Genomic DNA, 20,333 nt, shown 5'->3' with positions numbered 1-20,333 from the left:
GTGTCATGGACATGCAGGGTCGGAAGGGACCTCAGGTGGTCATCTAGTCCAACCCCCTGCTCAAAGCAGGACCAGTTCCCAATTTTTGCCCCAGATCCCTACATGGCCCCCTCAAGGATTGAACTCTCAACTCTTGGTTTAGCAGGCCAATGCTCAAACCACTGAGCTATCCCTCCCCCGGGTCTTGGAAAAGTTCTGCTATCACTTACCCGGCAAATGCAGACGGGGTGGGTATTTTTCTTTTCTTGCCTGCTAGAAGAAGCTGCTCTAGTCTAGAGAGTCACGAAGTGTGCTTGGAAGATCACCTCTTCTGTACCATTCGATGTGTGAGGGGAGAGGAGAGGAGGCTCCACCACCCACATGAGCAATGTTGGTTTGGACTCAACACAGGGCTGCTAGGTTTTAGGAACTGCCCCTCAGAGGTATCTTTCTCCAGCACCTGCGCTGACCACAGCAGTCAAATATTATTTTTGAGTAGTGCTGAGAGGCCCCAGTGCCATTGTACTAGCCATTTCAGACATGTAACACAGTGCCAGTCCCTGTCCTTAGGAGCTTGCACTCTAGGTAAAGGAGCAATTTCTGAGAGTGAGGGGAAGACCACAAAATATACAGCTCATCTGTCAGTGCTGCTGCAGGATGGAAATCATCTGACAAGCTGGCTGGCTGGAACAGTGAATAAACCTCTAAGAACACATCTAGAGATAACCGCCTAAAGGGATCAAGCTCTTGTTCACTGCTATACTGCTATAGGTGTGCATGGCAAATAAGGCTATCCATGTCCGACAGTTTATGTTGTAGATTAAATCAAAAACACAATAAATACAATGGGGGTGGGATGCTGTTCAAAGAGACCATTGGTTTTTTTGTGTGTGTGTGTGTTAGCATAGGTTTTCTGAGCCTGGGTCTACACTACAGAATTACTTTGGTAGAACTATGTCACTCAGGCTGTGGATAATCCACCCTCCTAAGCAACGTAGTTATACCGACCTAAGCACTGGTGTAGACAGCACTGTGTCAGCAGGAGAGCTGCTTCCACCAGCATAGCGACCGCCTCTCGTGGAGGTAGATTAACTAAGCTGATGGGAGAAGCTCTCTCCATGGGTTTAGAGCATCTTCATTAAAGTGCCATAGCAGTGCAGCTGCACCATTGCAGGATTTTAAGGGTAGACCTGCTGCTGATTTCCTTGGTTAAAGGGACTGCGGGGGGGGGGGGAGAAAAACAAAACAAAAAAACCCCTCACTCCCCCTCCCTTTTAAGAAAAAAAAATAACTCTTGCTTTTCTTAGCTTAGATATATCAAGTCATGTCTTCCCTGAAGGCCTCCTTGGAAGACTAGTAACTGAAGTGGAAGATTTTTCAGCCCTCAGTTGAAGAGGCTGGGGGTAGAATTATTAACCAGGAGAACTTTCTTCCCAATTGTATGCCAGGTATTGGAGTTACCAAAAACATAATTAGAGAAGGTGGATGACTTATTGTTATTTTTTTTAATTGGACCTATTTCTGTTGGTGAAAGAGGCCAGCTTTCAAGCTGCTCAGAGCTCTTCTTCAGGTCTGGGAAAGTTGACACGTTGAGTCACCCTAAATGGAAGGTGGAATGGCTTGTTTAGCATAAGAAGTTAGCATGTAAGAGACCATTCAAACTGAAGTGGGCAGTTAACACCTCTGCAGTCATAGGATAACACAGAGGGTTAGTGGGTTAGAGATTGCTATAATGAGTCATAAATCTGACTGCTGAGCTTGAATTAATGTACAAACTAGATACCATTAACTTGGGTTTGAATAGAGACTGTGCGGATTTGTTCTTGTGCTTTTTCAGGGAGTTTCTTGAGCAAATACTGTATTTATTTTGCAAAAAGAAAAGGAGTACTTGTGGCACCTTAGAGACTAACCAATTTATTTGAGCTACAGCTCACGAAAGCTCATGCTCAAATAAATTGGTTAGTCTCTAAGGTGCCACAAGTACTCCTTTTCTTTTTGCGAATACAGACTAACACGGCTGTTACTCTGAAACCTGTATTTATTTTGGTAACCCTCAGTGGGATCAGAGGGGTAATGGCTTGTAGAAAGTGGTGTCCTCATACCTTCTTGTCAACTGTTTAAATGGGCCATCTTGATTATCACTACAAAAGTTTTTTTTTCTCCTGCTGATAATAGCTCATCTTATTTAATTAGCCTCTTACTCCACCTTTTCATGTTCTCTCTCTCTCTCTGTGTGTGTGGGTGAGTTGGTGTGTATATATATGTGTATATAAAATCTTCTTACTATATGTTCCATTCTATGCATCCGATGAAGTGAGCTGTAGCTCATGAAAGCTTATGCTCAGATAAATTTGTTAGTCTCTAAGGTGCCACAAGTCGTCCTGTTCTTTTTGCGGATACAGACTAACACGGCTGCTACTCTGAAACCTGTCATAAATCCAGTGTCTTTATTAAGACCATGATTTTTAGTGTCTAACAAAGTCATGAATTTATGCTCCCAGGCTTGTCTTTTGAAGGTGCTGCACAGATTTCCTTTGAGGACAAGGACTGAGAGGTCACATATGGAGTGATCATTTTGTGAAAAGTGCTCACCAACAGATGTCATGGTATTTCTGTGTCTCATCATTTTTCTCTGTGAGTTCATTTGAGAGCGTAGTGATTCTGACTTCGCCCACACAGGTGGTGTTAGGGCATTTAGTGTACTGGGTAAGGTGTTGTGACAGGCATGTGTAGGACTGACGGATCTTGAAAGGCATGTTGTGGGTGGTGTTGATCATCGTCTCAGTGGAGATATGACTGTAGGTTGTGCATCTGTTGTTCTGGCAAGGGCTGGTGAACTTTGAGAAGCTTGCTTATGATGATCTTGCAAGGTTGGGGGGTTGTTTGAAGGTCACAAGAAGGAGTTTGGGAAGGATTTCTTTCAGGATGTGGTTCCCATCCAAAAAACCCATAATTGACTGTCAATCCTGTTTCTTCTCAGTAAGGTTTCACTCCCAGTGATGGTTAGATTGAGCAGCAATCAGGAATAGCTGATTTTATGTATTTATGAAAAAAAAATCCTGATAATTTGTCTGTGCAATACTTGATGTATGTAACCATGTGATTGCTTTACTATTACCCCTGTACAACCTTCCTCCTTGTCTCCTACTGTTTGTCAAAGTCACTGTTGTGTCTTGTTTTGGATTAGGTTGTGAACTCTTTTTGGGGTTGGGGCACTGTGCTTTCTGAAGTGATTATATAGCACCTAACATAATGAGCCCTTGAACATGATTGGAACCTTCAGATATTACTGAAATCCAAATAATAACAACACTATACTTGTTATATAATGCTTCTTCTAGTTTCCCAGTTGTCTGTGGAGTCTTCCAAGAAAACAAGGAATGATAACGGCCAAATTTCTCGTGTATAAAACTAGCAGGAAAAAAAAATCTTTTCATGCATTGTAAATAAACCAAAAAGGCAAGTACAATTTTCCCCCTTTGTAGGTCACTTTTGCAAAAGCTGCCAAAATTTTCAGCAAACCATCTGTTATGGATACTGCCTATTGTTTATTTATACATCACAATAGTATTTTGAAACAGTACCATCTAGTGGCATATTGTAGATATAACCATGTACTAGCCACTGAATTATGTCAAAAAATACATGGTCACTTTCTGTATACTAATATCTTCTTTGCTCAAAGTTATTTCTTATGGTTCATTTTTACTGGATGCAAGGAACTCAAATATATTTGATATTGAATCATATCTGTAGACTGTTTCTAATAGATTATTTTTCATCACTACAGATTTACTTTATCCAAGTAATATTAAAATGAAATATTTCAAGTGTGGTACTAATATCTGAAGCCAAACTTGGCTGAAAGAACAGGTGATTTCAAAGAGGATTCATTAGAGGATTAATGTTGGCCATTGTATAAGCCAATAAACATTTAGGGTTTATTGCTGCATCTTCGGAACAGCGTCTCATTTATTTAGCTCATTAATGCTAATTACTGATATTGACGTATGGTTACAAAAATGAAAGGTTCAGATTTGTTTATATTATGGATGGTGCCACAGTGGTGTGTGTGTGTGTGTGGTGTTTTTTTAAATACTGAAGACAATACTAGCCGCAGTTTGAAACAAAGTTAATTCAGTAACTAGAGATTATCTGTGTTTTACTGGAGAAGAAGCGGAGGCATTGTGACTAGTTTGCGGCTATCTGGCAAATGCCCAGTGTTGCAAGGTGTTGAACACCCTGAACTCTTCATTGATTTGAATAGGAGATGAGATAGTTGGCACCTCTCAAGATTGGGCTCCAACGTCAAGGCGGAGCTGGGATTAGAACTCAGGAGTTCTTCACATTTGAGCCTAGCGTGAAGGGTCTGAGTCTGCCATCCTTATTCATTTGAAGTCGTACTTTATGCCCCAAGTGGTCATGGTGATTTCAGTGGGGGCTACTCCTGGACTGGTGAGCATGCATGCTACAGACTCTGGCCCTAAACTAGTAGACTGCATAGATGCACAGTGAGTGGGACCAAAGCTGAATGGGAACATCGGGACACAGGAATGATTATCACCAGCAGAGAGAAGCAAGTGGTCTGAGGAGTCCAGTGGAAAGCCGGGATCTGTCAATAGAACACATGCTGTTGTAGCATGCTATGGCTTTCTATGCAGTTTCTATATAGATGTTTGTAGAAAGCTGTCTTGGAACCTGAGGAAGGTGGATGGAGAGTGAAGAGGTTGATTTTAGGATTATAACGTATGAACCTGAACTTTCTAAAATAGGAAAACAAGATGAAACTGAAATAGAGCAAACTCTCAGATAATATGCGCAATGAATGTCCCAGTTACTATTCTCAGTCCAGCAAGGAAGACTTGAAGTTGGAGGGAGTGTTAATTATAGACAGGATGTGAGGTAGCATGCCTGCACATCCCAGACAGAGAGGAATTACTGCACAGAAGGGCTGGCAACAGAAAGCTGCTAGGGAAGCCGTCCAGAGGCCTGCCTGGAGAAGCAGAGATGCCGGAATGACCAAGGCTGAAATACTGGATTCCTTTCCTGCTGATTCAGCTGCAGAATAGTCTGGTGTCTGTCAGTCAAATACACTGGGATGAAATAGGAGGACTGCAAGGATATTTTGGGGGGCTGTTCATGAAACATTGTATAATACACTGATTTGCGACTGCAGGGTCTGAGTTTACATCAGGATCATCTTGGAGGGTATTAGTGCAACAAACCGATGCTCAATCTAGCACTGATGTTGCTACTTTCCTATGTAATGGCTCAGTCCTGCAAGATGCGGCATGCCCATTGTCTTCAATGGGACATGAAGGCTCTTAGTCCCTTGCAGAACCTCCAGAAGCAGATACTGATCATGTCTCTTTGAGATTGGGAGTTTAAACCTCGAAACATAATTTTGACAGGTTAGAGTCCTGTCCAGGAAGATGGGGGCCAGGGTGGAGCTGATGAGGGATTCCTGTAATGATGTTCTGTCTGCTCTGGTCTAATGATCTACAGTGGTTCCTTCTGTGAGGAAAAAAATCATCATAACCCATTGCAAAGGAGCCCCAAGAACAAGTGGCACTAAGTTGCAACCTCAGCAAAGAGGTCAAGCTTGAAAGGGAAGTGGTGACTGAAAATGGGGTGGGGATGAGGAATCTGTTGATTTCAAACTACGGAGGTGCTGAAAAAATTAGCATCAGGCAAGCAAAAAAAAAAGGTGTGGGGGAGTGGTCTAGTGAGCAAAGCAGGGGAACTGGACTTGAGACGTATTCTTGACTCATGAACTTGGCGGGGTGGGAAGAGGCAGAGGGGGTGGGGCATTGGGAGAAGGGGTGGAGTGGGACAGGGCCTGGGGCAGAGCGGGGGTCGAGCACCGGGAAAATGAGAAATTCAGTTCCTGTGGTCAGTGTCATTAGCCCCATTTTTACAGATGGGGAAACTGAGGCACAGACCAGGGAGATGGCTCAGGGTCACACGACTGGCTCGGGGCAGAGCCGGGAATAGAACTCTGGACTCCTGAGTCCCAATACAGAGCTGTGTCCCATAGTGTCCTGCCTCTGAGGATCTCAAATTACTCTACAAATGTCGATGAATTTTCACCTCCCAGGAGCTCTTACCTTGTACTCCCTCATGTGTCTGACTGTATCCGCCTGTTGTCTCTTATCTTAGATGGTAAGCTCTTTGGGACAGGCACCATCTTTCTACAGCAAGCTCTCATCCCTGATTGGGGTCTGTAGGTGCTATTACAGTACAAGTAAATTATTAGGATAATACTTATTATCCTATCTCAGTGAGGAAACTGAAGCACAGATATATGCAATGACTTGCCCAAGGTCACATGGGAAACTTGTGGCAGAGCCAGCCAGGGATAGGAAACCAGTTCTCCCAAACCTGATCCTATGCTCTAATCACGCAACAAAATAATCTCTGATACACTGATGGACCTTTTTTTTTTCTTTTTTTTTTTTTAAATGTTCCCTCTGCTGCTTAGTCCTGTAACTATTTCAGCTTGTGGTTCCCAGGTAGCCTATGGCAGTGGTTCTCAACCAGGAGTCCGGGGCCCCCTGGGGGGCTGCAGGCATGTTTCAGGGGGTCCGTCAAGCAGGGCCAGCATTAGACTCGCTGCAGCCCAGGACAGAAAGTCGAAGCCCCACTGCATGGAGCTGAAGGCCGGGGCCCTGAGCCCTGCCACCCAGGGTGGAAGCCAAAGCCTGAGCAAAGTAGCTTTGTGCGGGCCCCTGTGGCATGGGGCCACAGGCAGTTGCCCTGCTTCGTTCCCCCTAATGCCAGCCCTGGCTTTTATATGCAGAAAAAAATGGTTTTCTGTGGCACAGGTGGGCCATGAACTTCTTATAGCATCTTCAGGGGGGCCTCGGAAAGAAAAAGGTTGAGACCCCCTGGCTTATGGGCCAGTTTAAGAACCACGCACTTTCAGTCCTGATGGGACCAATGCCCCAGGGTTCTGTTCCAGTCCAAAGGTTGCTTGGTTCCTGAATGAAACTGGATGAGAGGCCCTAGGGAAGATGGAAGCCTTGGTGGTTCTGCCTCAATATTTCCCAAATTAGCAGTAACAGAGGCGGCGAAAGCGTAAACATGCACTGAATAAACCCAGAAATGTTGCTATTTCTAAATATTATTATAATGGTTGTGTTACTAGAACAAGGCCCAATGACCCCATTCCAGGGACAGACTTCACAGCCTTCTCTACCATGTTTGCTTTGGTGACTGAAAAGGGTAAGGAGGGGTCCTTACCCAGAATAGTATTTTAGATTTCAAATAAATTTAGCTTGTGTGTTGTGTGTGTGGTCTTTTGTTTTGTGTGTGTGTGTGTGCGCGCACGCAGGCCCCCGGCCATAAAAAAATAGACCTAACCAAAAACACATCTCTGGGGAGAAGTGAGTGGATAATTCTGCTGGTGACGTATTTTTAAGCAGGGTGTGATTTACTCAAATTTAACTAATCATTGAATCAAAAGGATTTGGCACATTTTTTCTGCATGCTTTTGGACTCTGGACTGATTGCAAATAGTTTTCTGTGGATGTTTTATACTTACTATTTGAGCCATGTGGGTTAATTGTCACTGGCTAGGTAAGTCATGTGGTATTGTTCCACACTCCTTGTTGATCCTGCAAGTGAATATTCTTGTGTGCTGCTTTTAAGTTCATTTCCTGTGATGCAGTGAAATCTGCTCTTTGCTAAAATTCATGCCAGTGAGACTCGACTCCAGGAATTTTCATGGGAAGAGAACATGAAAAGGGGCCTGAGCTTTGCATAAGTGGTGGTACGGATGTAGTTCAAATGTGGATTCAGTGTGTTGCGAACCTATTGAACCAAGGTGGCAAAGAATGTGAAGAGAAGAAACGTTTCAATGGCACCTTGTACCAATGCTAGGTGTCTGGGTAACAAGCAAGCAAAACTGGTAATTCTCATTGATGGGACAAATGTGAGCAGCTGGCTTTACTGAAACCTGATTGGATAGTTCACCTGATTGGAATGTTAAAATTGTTGGTTATAATCTGTTCAGGAAGGATGGAGTGGGTAAAAAAAGGGTGTGTGGGTGTGATGGCACACTATATTAAAGACACCGTTGCCTGTTTTAGAGTTATTGATGACTCAGAAATGCAGGATCTTGAATCCATATAGATCGAAGTGCTAATTCATAAAGCCCAGGATGGGGTTTGAGGGTGGGGAGGAGGAAATCTGTTACAGACCATTGAATCAAACCAGAGAACAGGGTAAGTTACTGCTTAAATCCCGTGTGTAATGTATTGAAAGAACTGTGTTGTAATGGGGGCCTTCAGGACATGTCTTGCAAACTGGAGGTCTCATGCAGCCAGTAGTAAAACATCATTAGAGTTTCCAAAAATTATAGATGATGATTTTCTAACACAAAAGATATTGCAGTCAACATGTGGTAACTGCATTTTGGACCTCATTGTGATGGATAAAGATGAATTAATCACTGGACTGTAAGTTGGTGGTTGCCTCGGGATCATGTGACTTGATGACATTAAAAATGGGTAGAGGAAAGTCCCAACCAGTAATATATAAACTTGATGCTTCTCAAAAAGGCTAATTTTCCAAAGCCAAGAAACATTGAGTGAAATTGATTGGGAGGAAGAATGTAGACGGTAAAATATGAATGAAAATTGGAGTTATTTAAAAAGTTTACTAGACGGTCAAAGCTGCCGTTTCACAATCAGTTGGGTGGGGGGAAGAAATATATAGCATATGGGGGGAAAAGGAAGAAATAAATAGCAATCAATAAAAGAAGTTATGAAGTGCAGAAAATTGATAAGGGAAGCTAAATACATCAGGGAAAACTCCATGGCTGACAGGCCTAAAGACAAGAAGGAATTTTTATAGTATATGGGAACAAAAGAAATCCTAGCAATGGTATATAGGCTCATTATTAGATGGAGATGGTCAAATTGTTAATAATGATGCAGAAAAGGCAGGTATTTGGAAAGAAGCAGGTTCTTATATCCTATGACAATGATGAAGTAGTTTCTGGTGCATTAGTAACTGGGGATGATGTTAGACAACATCTACTTGGGATAAACACTTAAAATCAGCAGGCCCAGATAAATTGTACCCAATAGTTCTAAAACAAAGGAGTTGGCTGAGGAGATCTCTGGCCCATTGGAGTTAATTTTTAATAAATCTTGCACTACTGGGGAAATTCCAGGAGACTAGAAGAGCGCTAATTTTGTGCCAATATTTAAAAAAGGCAAGTGAGTAACTACAGGCTGGTTAGCCTGACGTCAGTCCTGGGCAAAACAATGAAAAAGCAGATGTGGGCTTCACTGGATAAAGAATTAAAGGTTAGGGATATAATTAATGCCAGTCAATATGGTATTATGGAAAATAGATCTTGTCAAACAAATCTGATTTCATTTGTTGATGAAATTACAAGTTTGGCTGATAAAGGTAACCATGTAGATGTAATATAGTTGGACTTATGTCAGGGATTTGACTTAGAGCTGGTCTAGGTGGAGAGCAATGCACATTTATGGTGGCATGATTTCTATGTTCTACAAGGACCAATTAATGTGCAATATGTTGGAGCACTTAAGAAATTTAAAAAAAGAAAAGGAGGACTTGCGGCACCTTAGAGACTGACACATTTATTTGAGCATTAGTCTCTAAGGTGCCACAAGTCCTCCTTTTCTTTTTGTGGATACAGACTAATACGGCTGCTACTCTGAAACCTTTAGAAATTTAGTGTACGTTGCTGTGCTGCGTGGACCAGCCCTTAATATTAAGTGACATTCTGATTTAAAACTAGAATATCAATAAAGCACCTGTTAAATGGATTAAGTGGTTGCTAACTGACATCTCAAAAAGTTATTGCCAGCGAGGAATCATCATCTAATGGGGAGTGTTTCTAGTGCGTTCTGCAGGGATCTGTACTAGGCTTGGCACCATGCAACATTTTCATCAATCATCTGGAATGAAATATAAAATCACTGCTGCTAAAATTTGTGGATGACCGATTGTTGGAGTGGTCAATAATGAGGAAGACAGGGCGGCCATTCAGACAGAATACCATTTAGTACCGCCAAATGCAAAGTTAAGGAGTACTTGTGGCACCTTAGAGACTAACCAATTTATTTGAGGATAAGCTTTCGTGATGAAAGTGAGCTGTAGCTCATGAAAGCTTATGCTCAAATAAATTGGTTAGTCTCTAAGGTGCCACAAGTACTCCTTTTCTTTTTGTGAATACAGACGAATACGGCTGTTACTCTGAAATGCAAAGTTGTATATCTAGGAACAAAGATTGTAGGTCATACCTACAGAATGGGGATTGGATGTGGGAAAGCAGAGACTCTGAAAAGGATTTAGAGGTCGTAGTGGAAAAGCAACTTAACATGAGCTTCCAGTCTGATGCTGTGGCAAAAAGCACCAATGCGATCCTTGTATGTATAACATGGAGAGTAGTGAGTGGCGGTACAGAGGTGATTTTACCTCTGTATATGGTCTTGGTCAGACTGGTGCTGGAATACAGCATGCAGTTCTGGTGTCCACATTTTAAAAAGGTTGTTGAAAAATTTGGAGTGGGCACAGAGAAGAGCCACAAGAATTATTCAGGGACTGGAGGAAAATACCTTGTGGCGAGAGTCCCGGAGATCAATCTGTTTTAGATCACCAGAAAGAAGATTGAGAGGTGACTTGATTACAAAGTACCTTCCTGGGGAGAAAATACCAGATACTGAAGGGCTCTTTAATCTAGCAGAGAAAGGCATAACAGGAACCAATGGCTGGAAGTCGAAGCCAGATAAAGCCAAATTAGATGTTAGGCACAATTTTTTTTAACAATGAGGGTGGTTAACAATTGGAACGAATTACCCAGGGATGTGTTGGATTCTTATCTCTTGATGTTTTCAAATGAAGCCTGGATGACTTTTCTAGAGGAGATGCTTTATTCAAACACAAATAAGTGGGCTCAGTGCAAGGGCTAATGGATTACATTTAATGGTCTGTTTTCAGAGTAGCAGCCGTGTTAGTCTGTATTCGCAAAAAGAAAAGGAGTACTTGTGCCACCTTAGAGACTAACAAATTTATTTGAGCATAAGCTTTCATGATCTACAGCTCACTTCATCGGATGCATTCAGTCTTTAATGGTCTGTGATCCAGAGAAGGTTGGACTAGCTATCTAGTGGTCCCTTCTGGCTTTAAACTCTCAAAATCTATTTAGAAAATCAAAAATTAGTGGAAAATGTATTTGTGCTATTTACCCCATGATACTCCACATCGCAAATACACATGGTTCATGCCTTCACACATCCAGAGAGAGTGTATCTTGGGGTTGAGCACACACCCTGCGGGCATGGTATTTGGATAAGAAAGTGGTTTGTTGGTGGGAGAAGGGAAATAAGCCGTTTAAAACATTGCTACATAGTGGGAGAGATTCTCCTGCTGTTTATGGAGAGACCTATGATGTCTGAATAAAGGATCTGTGGGCTTGTCTACATTAGGGATGTTTGCATGGCTGTAGTTACACCATTGCAACTCTCTCCTCCCACCCTCCCCAGCCAGCGTAGATGTGCTGCAGAGTATAAAAAGGGTCTTACACTGGTGTGACTTACTCTGGTTTCAAACTGGACTAAGTGCAGGCACTGTTTTACAGCAGTGCTTCTTTGCTGCAGTGTGGCCACATGGGTGCAAAACCCCCAACACAGATCAGCCTGAGTTTGTTGAAACTTCCTCCAGGGTCAAGCTATGAGTGTATGGGGCCTTCCACTGAAACCATTGGGAAGTGCTCTGTGTGACCAAATACGGCAGGCAGTCTGGGTTGGCTGCAAACTCCGCATCCCGCAGCTTTAGTCGGGGGAAGGTTGCTTTACTGAGCTGAGCCAGAGATCCCAATCCATCTCTGAAGGTGTCATGCACACGATTTCTGCAGCCTACATTGTTGTTTCTCACCCTACTCCCAGAGGTCTCCTGTGCTGTATCTGAGTGGAGCGACTGGAGTGGCTGTGCAGAGCCTTGCCAAGCAACATACCGAGTTCGGAGGAGACACGTCGTGCAGGAGCCTAGAAATGGAGGTGAGGCGTGTCCTCCTCTGGAGGAGAAGGCTGGCTGTGTGGAGTACTGGAACCAGGAAGGAGCTGAGTGCAAACAGTCCCTTAGTAAGTACATTGAAAACGCAACCTCTTGGGAACATGGCTGAGTCCTGGGCTGAAGAGAGCTTGGTTGAATCCAGGGGCCTGGCCACTAAACCTTCTTTACAGGGTTTGTTGGGCTGGAATTATTTGCAGATAAAGCCTTTGGGCCCAATTCTGCTCTGTTACACCAATGTAAATTTGGAGTTGCCCCAGTGAAGTCAGCGGAGTTACGCTGGATTTACACCAGCGTTACTGAGAACCGAATTTAACCTTTTATATGGGGTTCATGGGCATCCTTTCTGGGAAACTTATTTTAAATAGTACATGCTGTTTAGTGGAATCTGGTATGTTTCAAAAGTAACACACCAGGGGTCTGGTTCTGAGCTCATGTAGGATTGTAAAACTGGAGTAATTCCTGTGAAGTTGATGAGGAAAATTCTTGTAAGTAGGAGGGAAAATTTGGCCTTAGGAGGTGCTGAGCAGTATTTTTATAAATCAGCTGCAACAGTCATGAAGGAATGGCACCCAGTAGAGACAAGGTATCACCTTTCCCCATCCAGTTTCTCTTGCGTGCCAGTTTCTGATGTAAATCTGGAGTAAAGGCTGATTTGATCTCGAATACATTGACTTTCCACAGGTGTAATTCCACTGACTACTTCTGTTTTTTTTTTTTTTTTTTTTTTTGCTGATGTCTCTGGGACCGGAATCTGGCTTTGACTTCTTTACTAGTGTGGATTTAAGAGTTCAGGTTTATTTTAAATCGGCTTTCTCAAACATGCCGAGAGTTGGTATTAAATGAACTGTGATTTTGTTCTCCGTTGGTTGGCACGGCTCTGATAAGCAGCCTCCATCTCAGGCAGTAAAAGGGGATGAATATAAATGTATCTCCAATCAAATGCTGGATATTCACTGATAATATGGAATTGTCTTCAATTTCCTGCCAGAGTAAAAAATATGTGCCGTTAAAGACCATCAAAGCCCCAATTTTTATTGTTTGACAGGCACAAGTGGCCTTGGTGCAGTAGCGTCACTTACCATGTGTGCAATTTCTCTTTGTGCTCAGTTCCAGCATTAATAACCACAGGAGGTTATGGGAAAGCAAGGAAAAAGAGAGCTGCGTCCAGCGAAAATGAAGGAGCAGGGTAAGTCGGGGGCTGAGTGCTGCAGTGTAATCACACTTCACGCACCTTTTCTTATTGGCTTCAGTGTGTGCAGGATTGCACCCAGGGTCTGCTCTTATCAGAGCAGATGTTCAACAGGATGGAGACTTCTAGACGATGTCTACATGGCATGCTAAGCCTGGGCTCTGACTCAGATTTGAGCCCAAACCTCCCTTCTGTCCACATATAAATGAGGACCCAGGTCCTATGACCTGGCTGGGGGGGGGTGGGTCTAAACCTGAGTTCCTCCGTGAAATTTTGCAGCGTGGTCACAGATCAAACCGAAGACCCAAGTCAGAAGGTCTGCGTAGTTCAGTATGGATGCATTAGCACGGTTGTGAGACCCAGGTTCAGTAAGTGTGAACCCAGGTTTACAATTTAGTGTGGATGCTAAAGTGCAGCTTGGAAACACTGAATCTACAAGTCCAGGTCCCACAAACCCTTAAAGCCTGATTCCAGTGCAGCACCAACTTCACAAAATAGAGGGCTTGACTCTGCTTGATGGGGAGAATTGAGTTGTAGCTGTTTAATAATGTTGCAATTTAGAATCCCGTAAGCAAAGAGCGGTCATTTCATCCGGTTCCCTTGACCTACTTCTCTCTGGGACCAGTGCCCTTTTCTCCCATCATCATGTGATGGGCTTGCTGGCAGGGTAGCTTTCAGTCTCGCTGTGCTCTTTGCTGTTTATATTGCACCATGAATAGATTTCCAGCATAGACCGTGGCCTAAATAGTCAGAAGAATGTGCGTGTATGCAGTGTTACTGTCATGGTACTTAGAATAAATCAATCACTGATGTTGGAACTTCTTATCTCAACTGTATAGGCCCTTGATGCCTATTAATTGCTGTCAAAAAGGAGTGCATTTGTGGACCCCTTGTTTTTTTTCCTGTGTGTGTGTTATGTTTTTGTTACTTGTTTGCAGTTTAGCATTGATCTTCAGCTTTATAATAGGGGTAGCCATTTACACTCCCCTCTTGGGTTACAGTGTGAACCATAGTTATCCTCTACATTAAAGGGAAAGCATGGACTATGGAGACTCCAGCTCCAGCATGCTGGAAGCTGTAGTCTCTGTGGGCAGCACCTCTGTATTAAAGGTGAAGCCAGGTGCAGCTGGTTCTGTTTTATGCAAATTAGCTTTGCCCTTTGGGATCCTGGTAAATTGCCCTATTGGGTACCAGCAGAGCAGAGTTTGGGCATCCTTGCTGTGTAGGAGGCAGGTTATTGTACTGGTTGGCTTGATTGCATCAAGAGCTGGAGGGGGTACCTGATATGCTTGGCTCCCTTAAGCTGCTGCTGCGCATTTTCCTCCCAATGTCACTATTAGACGGTGCAGGTACTGGCAGACGTCCAGGTTCTGCATATGGCTTTCATGTGCACTTTAAATCCTGCGAGAGACAGATGTGCAAGTGCTGATCAGTTGCCAGGGTGGGGTTCTTGGCAAACGTTCCTCCTTTATGCTCCGCTTAAAGAACTAAGGTCTGTGAGGGTGCTGACTTTGGCCTTGCCTCCTGCTTCTCGTTCTGGTAGGGGCTGCCGTTGCTGATGCAGGCCCATGTAGCAAATCGCTAAGGGGGATTCCTGTGTGTTTTTCTGTCTCCTGCCTTACTCCGTTTTGCAGGCTGGTGATTCTCTGTGGCATCTTATTTCAAGCTCCTGTGGAGGGGTTTTCTTTGTTGTCACCTGCCATTCTGTAAGTGTCACAGGGAGGATATTGGTGCCTCTCTGGCACCATATGGCAGTTGTGTACTTGCTGGTTCCGCACCCTTGCGCGCACACACGTTTCCGTAATGTACATGCATCCTTCACCCTCATTTAAGCTTCTGCAGGGAAAGAGCTTCTGCTTGTGCAAAACCCCGTTCTGTGATATGTTTGCAGGCAGTTACTACCACCTCAAACTTCCATTCTCCTCCCTGAACAAGGCCAGTTCTTAGCCTTTCCTCTAAGGTTTGGTTAAAAACACCCGTACAGCATGATCTGAGCATGGCACAAATAGAGGGCGAAGTCTCACTGCTAGCCTGATAATCCTGATCAGAAAGCTGGCAGCTTCACCCCACTTCCAAGCAAGTACACTGCCATAGAAAGACCTCCAATTACTTGAGACTTGGGTGCTGTTATGAATTATTCTATCAGACAGGTCTTAGTCTCCTATGAAGAATTACCATAAATAATCAAAACTAAGCACTGGGGGCAGCACGGTCCAGTGAACTGGGGAACCAGACTAGGAGTCAGCAGACCTGGGCTTTATTCCTGGAGCTATCATTTACTTGCTGTGTGTGCTTCGGTTTCCCTATTTGTAAAAGGGGCATCAGTGATATCTTCCTTTGAGAAGCACTTTGGTATCTGTAGGTTGAAAGCACCTATGTTTTATTGAATAGCAACACTCAGCTCTAACTCATCAGAATAAATGTGCACGGTGTATTTTGTGATGCACTTTCCCTTTTCTTAAAATGATCTTTGTTCACCCAGTCTGCTCTGGGTTGCTCGGTCACTAGTAGGTCTGTAATGCTGCTGTTAAGTTAGCTGAGACTGTCATTTCTGCTGCAGATATTGTGTCGAATTCCAGATCACTGCCATCATGGAAGGCTGTTTGCAGGGGAACAGTTCCTATACTCAGTGGATGCGATATCTCAGCGAGGGGCACACAGTCTGCGTGGAGTGCCAGCACCCGGCCCTGGATTCCAGGAGTCTGCATTGCTACGGGGATGGCAGTGGAAGCAAAAAGTAAGAGCCCTGAATGCTGCTTTGTTAGTGTCTTTTCATATTGGATTTTTCTATTCCTCCCCCTTGAGCTGCTTGGAGAGATTTGTCCCTGTGCTCACCTCTCACTTTATATCTTCAGAGCCCTGTACGTATATTAAGTAATCCTCAGTGCACACTAGGAGTTAGGTAGGCGATATTATAATTGTTTGACAGAGAGAGGGAGACTGAGATGAAAGGTCTTGGCCAAGGTTGCATGGTAAGCCAGTGGCGCAGCCAGAATGGGAACTTGGGACCTCCTGTGCTTAGTCCGTTAAATCTCATTGCCTCCTAATTTAAGTAGCACAGTCATGATTTTTTTTTTAAAGGCTCCCCTGTTGTCTGACCATCCTCCCACCAGCAGGAAAATAAAACCAAATTTGTTCTGCAGGCTGTCACTGGTTGTAAGAACCATTTACTTCACTTGAGTGGACCTATGGCTCATCTAGATCGGTACTGTGTTTCCAAAAGTGAGCTTAACTGTTTGGTTCAGAATAGTGTGTTTCTCCCTGACCCCAGGCACTGTAAGCTCTGGTGCTGAAGACTGGTAGCCAGTGTAACTGGAGATCAAAACAAATCTTTGCATTATAGCATCTTTCCCCCAGGAATCTCAGATTGCTTCTGCAAGCATTAATCACACTACAGATGGGCCAAAGGAGAGGAGGAAGGACTTGCCCATGGCCACACAGCAAGTTAGTGGAGGAATAGAGTCCTGATTCTCCAGTGCCCTGCTGTAGCTGCTACATAACACTGCCCCTCCACTTTTTTATCACACAGTTCCCTTCCTAGTTACGTCTGTGTAACAGGTGAAATGTAGTTTTGTTTTTAACATTTAAGAACCCACTGTGGAACTGCAGGGCAATCCAGCACTGGAAATGACTGCGTGGCAGGGCTGTGGGTGTTTTGCTTGTAGCTCACTTTAATATTGAAATGAATAGCTCTGTTTTTAGATACTAACCATAAACAAGGATTATAAAACATGTTATATATTACATACCGACTACCGCACCAGTAATAGCCTTTTTAGGTAGAGGCTGCCCATGGCTTTTAATGAGAACAAGTCAGGTTAGATTCTCTTTCCTCCCCCTCGTCCCCCTGCTTGTTAAGTATGAAGGTTGCAAAGATCTTTAGATAAAGAGCAGTGAACCCAACTGATGCGGTCAGCGGAGGCTAAAAAGTGTAATAAAAATGTAAAAGCTTGAAATAACGTTATTTTGTTGGAAATCCTGGAGCCAGAGAAGAGCATCGCACTAAGTGAAATGAAAAATATCTGCAGCCCAGTTTCCTTCCCAGGGATGTGGAAAGAGACCCTCCCTCATTTACCAGGCTGTCTGGTGAATAACATCATCTACATTCATAGCTTTATAGAACTGAGTGAAATTTTTTGAACAGTTTAATCATGGAAAAATTCATGGGTTGACTGGAACTATTTGCACATTCAGGGCAAACTCAGTGAATAGTTTTGCCGGGGGGGGAGGATGCCAAAAAGCTAAAATGTTTCATTTCAGTACTTTTGAAATGACACATTTTGCCTTTTTTTTTCTTTTCAAACTATGTTTTGCTTAGAAACTTAGCTCGTGGTTTTTTGTTTTTTATTTTTTTTTAAATAAAAAGCCACCTGAAAACAAAAGAAGCAAAACAAAAAACCGCAAAAGTCATTTTGGGTTGAACTAAATGTTTTGTGAATATGGAGTGAAATTCTGGCCCCATTGAAGCCAGTGGGAGTGTGGCTGTTGACTTGAATGGAGTCAAGATTTCACCCATGGTACCTTTCATCTCTAAGGAGCTGGTCTGAATCCTTTCTACTTCAGCAGAGATGGAAGTTGTTCCCATCTATTTGCTGTATAGTGGTGTATGTGAGATGAGTTGCTGAGTTAATCCATTTCCAGGTGCATGAGAAACTGGGAAGTGAAACAGATTATAAAACATAGTGAACTTGACCAGTCTAGCTACCAAGCTGAGTCAAATAAGTCTCATGGGAATTGGCACCAGTTGGCTGCCTTGTCAGGGAGACCAAGGGTTGAATGGGGTACAGACAGTGAATGCCCCTTGCAGCACCAGAGATGGTCCTTCCAGATAGGTATGGGGCCAGGTGGGGGAAGCTTACACTGCTACTGCCTATGTGACATCTGTTTTGGGGATAGCCTTCAGGGCTGTCAATCCAGCACCTTCCACCAGCCCTAACATCATTAGGTTATGTCTTCACTGCAGAGGGATCCCAGAGCTCTCACTTATCACAGCGGTAAGGGACCCCGGAGCCCCAGCAGCAGTGGGTGCCAAGCCCACCTTCCCGTTTTGTCAGGGATATTTTTAGTGAATGTCTGGGACAGGTCACAGGCTTCTGTGAATTTTTGTTTATTGCCCATGACCTGATCTCTGACTTTTACTAAAAATATCTGTGACAAAATATTAGCCTTTATCATGGGCTTTGAGCAAATGGGCTTTCTGAGGTGTGCTGGGGTCACTGATGGCACACATGCCCATTGTCTGCCTCCATGCAGTGCACATGAATATGTAAATCAGAAAGGACACTACTCAATCATTTTGCAGGCTTTGGTTGACCATGGATAGAGGATCATGGTCACCAACGTGGGACATGCCAGTAGGGTGAATGATGCCGGGTTATTCCGGCGATCTGTCATTTTCAAATTTGGACAAGCTGGGACTTTATTCTGACCCAATATAGCTCTTGGTGAGGTGTCTGTGCCTAATTTTATCTTGGGAGCCTATCTTCTATTGCCTTGGCTCATGAAGCCCTACTCTGATGTGCGAGCACCTGGCAGAAGAAGGCTTAATTACACCCTGATCAGTTTCAGGCTGGTGGTGGAATGTGCAGTTGGCCAACTGAAGGCAAGATGGTGCAGCCTAAAAATCCATTTGGATGCCAGTGTGTATAATGCCATTCCTGTTATGGGGAGTGCAGAGGCTGTGCACTGCAGAGTTGTGATGAAGAGACTAGTGAATAGGAAGCCCTGTAGAGATAGAAAATTTTAAAATTAATTCACCTTTAATCATCTAAAGGGCAAGGCACCACTCTAGCCCTTAATATGGCAAACCATCTGTGATGAAATCCTTAATGGGGGGGAATCTTAATGGGTTGATTACACCAATAAATTTAAAATCCCTGAATGGTTAGAATAATCCTAGCCTTGACAGTCATCTTGTTTCCATTCATTTCGTTCCTCTGCTCCCCACCACCTCAATCCTTACATCTCCCACCACAAGTCCCCCTGCTGTTTGAAAGCAAAGAGAATTCCCATCAAGTTTCTGAGCCATTTTAGCTTTTACTTCAGGGTAAGAGATTTTGTTGGTTCTTTTGTTCCTTTCAACTGGATCTGTGGCCTTACATTCTTGAGGGAGTAATGGGAGTTGGATCTCCTTTGGAGTGGTGGGAAGTATTTTTATGATTCACACATTAGATAACAACTCTCCCTAAAGCTACCACGAAATGTTGTGCAAGTTATGGAGGCCGGTTTTATGATTTCTCTAATTGCTGTCTTGTGTGCAGTTCAAAGTATTTGTAGATGGACCTGAACCATGTTTGGAATGTCGTATATGGGCATGTTTTATGTACTGCGCTGGTGCATGATAGTCCCTTTTCACTTCCTTCCAGAAATAGGCTTTAAGGACTGGCCAAGTAGGATGGAGGCAGGGATAGCATGTGAGGGGGCATATGGAGCTGGTTGGCCATGATCTCTGAGAAGGAAGGGGAGCAGGTGGGATGGGAGAAACACATGTGTTGGAGAGCATTGCCTCTCCAGTAGAGTAGAGTAGACCTATCAGAGTATTGACTGAGTTTTGAAACATTTTAGGGGAGCTCTTGTCCTGCTAAACTCCTCAGGCCAGAATCTGTAAGCCCTGGTGAAGAGGATGAAGCAGGCAGCGGCAGCTGGCAGGGGGTGGGATACAGCTTTGCAGTATTAGTGAGCACTTGGTCAGATTTACGTAGGCCTCTCCTGCTATACATCCAACCCCCCTTCCCCACAAAGTACACTGGTTTCAAGCTGTAGCCTGTTCCACTTATGCTAATAGGATAAATATGATCAATTTGCCGGTGATCATACAGGCTGAACTATCTGCCACTCCTAGAGGGGGTCACTGCAGCTCCTGGCTGAGGCACATTGCTTGGGCACTGCGAGGGAAACGTGCATAGCTAGTACTGGGTCACACCCATTCCATTTTGACACTTCAGTCCTCTCATGCTGTTGGTTTGGCAGCTGGCACCAGCATTTAATTCACTTATTGTTCCCAGAATGATTGTCGGGCAGTGAAACATTGGGGAGAGTTTAAAATAAACTCAGCAGCAGTGTTGTACTTTTGAATATTTCCTGCTTGTCTGTCTGTCTCTCTCTCAGCCTA

General features: G+C 43.8%; 1 protein-coding gene across 1 annotated transcript in view; it reads left to right on the top strand.

Annotated features, from left to right (window-relative positions):
* The window catches only part of LOC144273409 (somatomedin-B and thrombospondin type-1 domain-containing protein-like), a 31,568-nt gene that overhangs the window by 7,553 nt on the left and 3,682 nt on the right, over positions 1-20,333 (top strand). The window contains exons 2-4 of the mRNA XM_077831979.1: positions 11,907-12,101; positions 13,141-13,219; positions 15,783-15,959. Of these exons, the coding sequence (XP_077688105.1) occupies positions 11,907-12,101; positions 13,141-13,219; positions 15,783-15,959 (451 nt within the window). The remainder of the gene's footprint in view (positions 1-11,906; positions 12,102-13,140; positions 13,220-15,782; positions 15,960-20,333) is intronic.

The sequence above is a fragment of the Eretmochelys imbricata genome, chromosome 13, assembly GCF_965152235.1.
Source record: "Eretmochelys imbricata isolate rEreImb1 chromosome 13, rEreImb1.hap1, whole genome shotgun sequence".
NCBI lineage: Eukaryota > Metazoa > Chordata > Testudines > Cheloniidae > Eretmochelys > Eretmochelys imbricata.
Note: the sequence above shows the minus strand (reverse complement) of the source record. Positions and strands in the feature narration are given on the sequence as shown.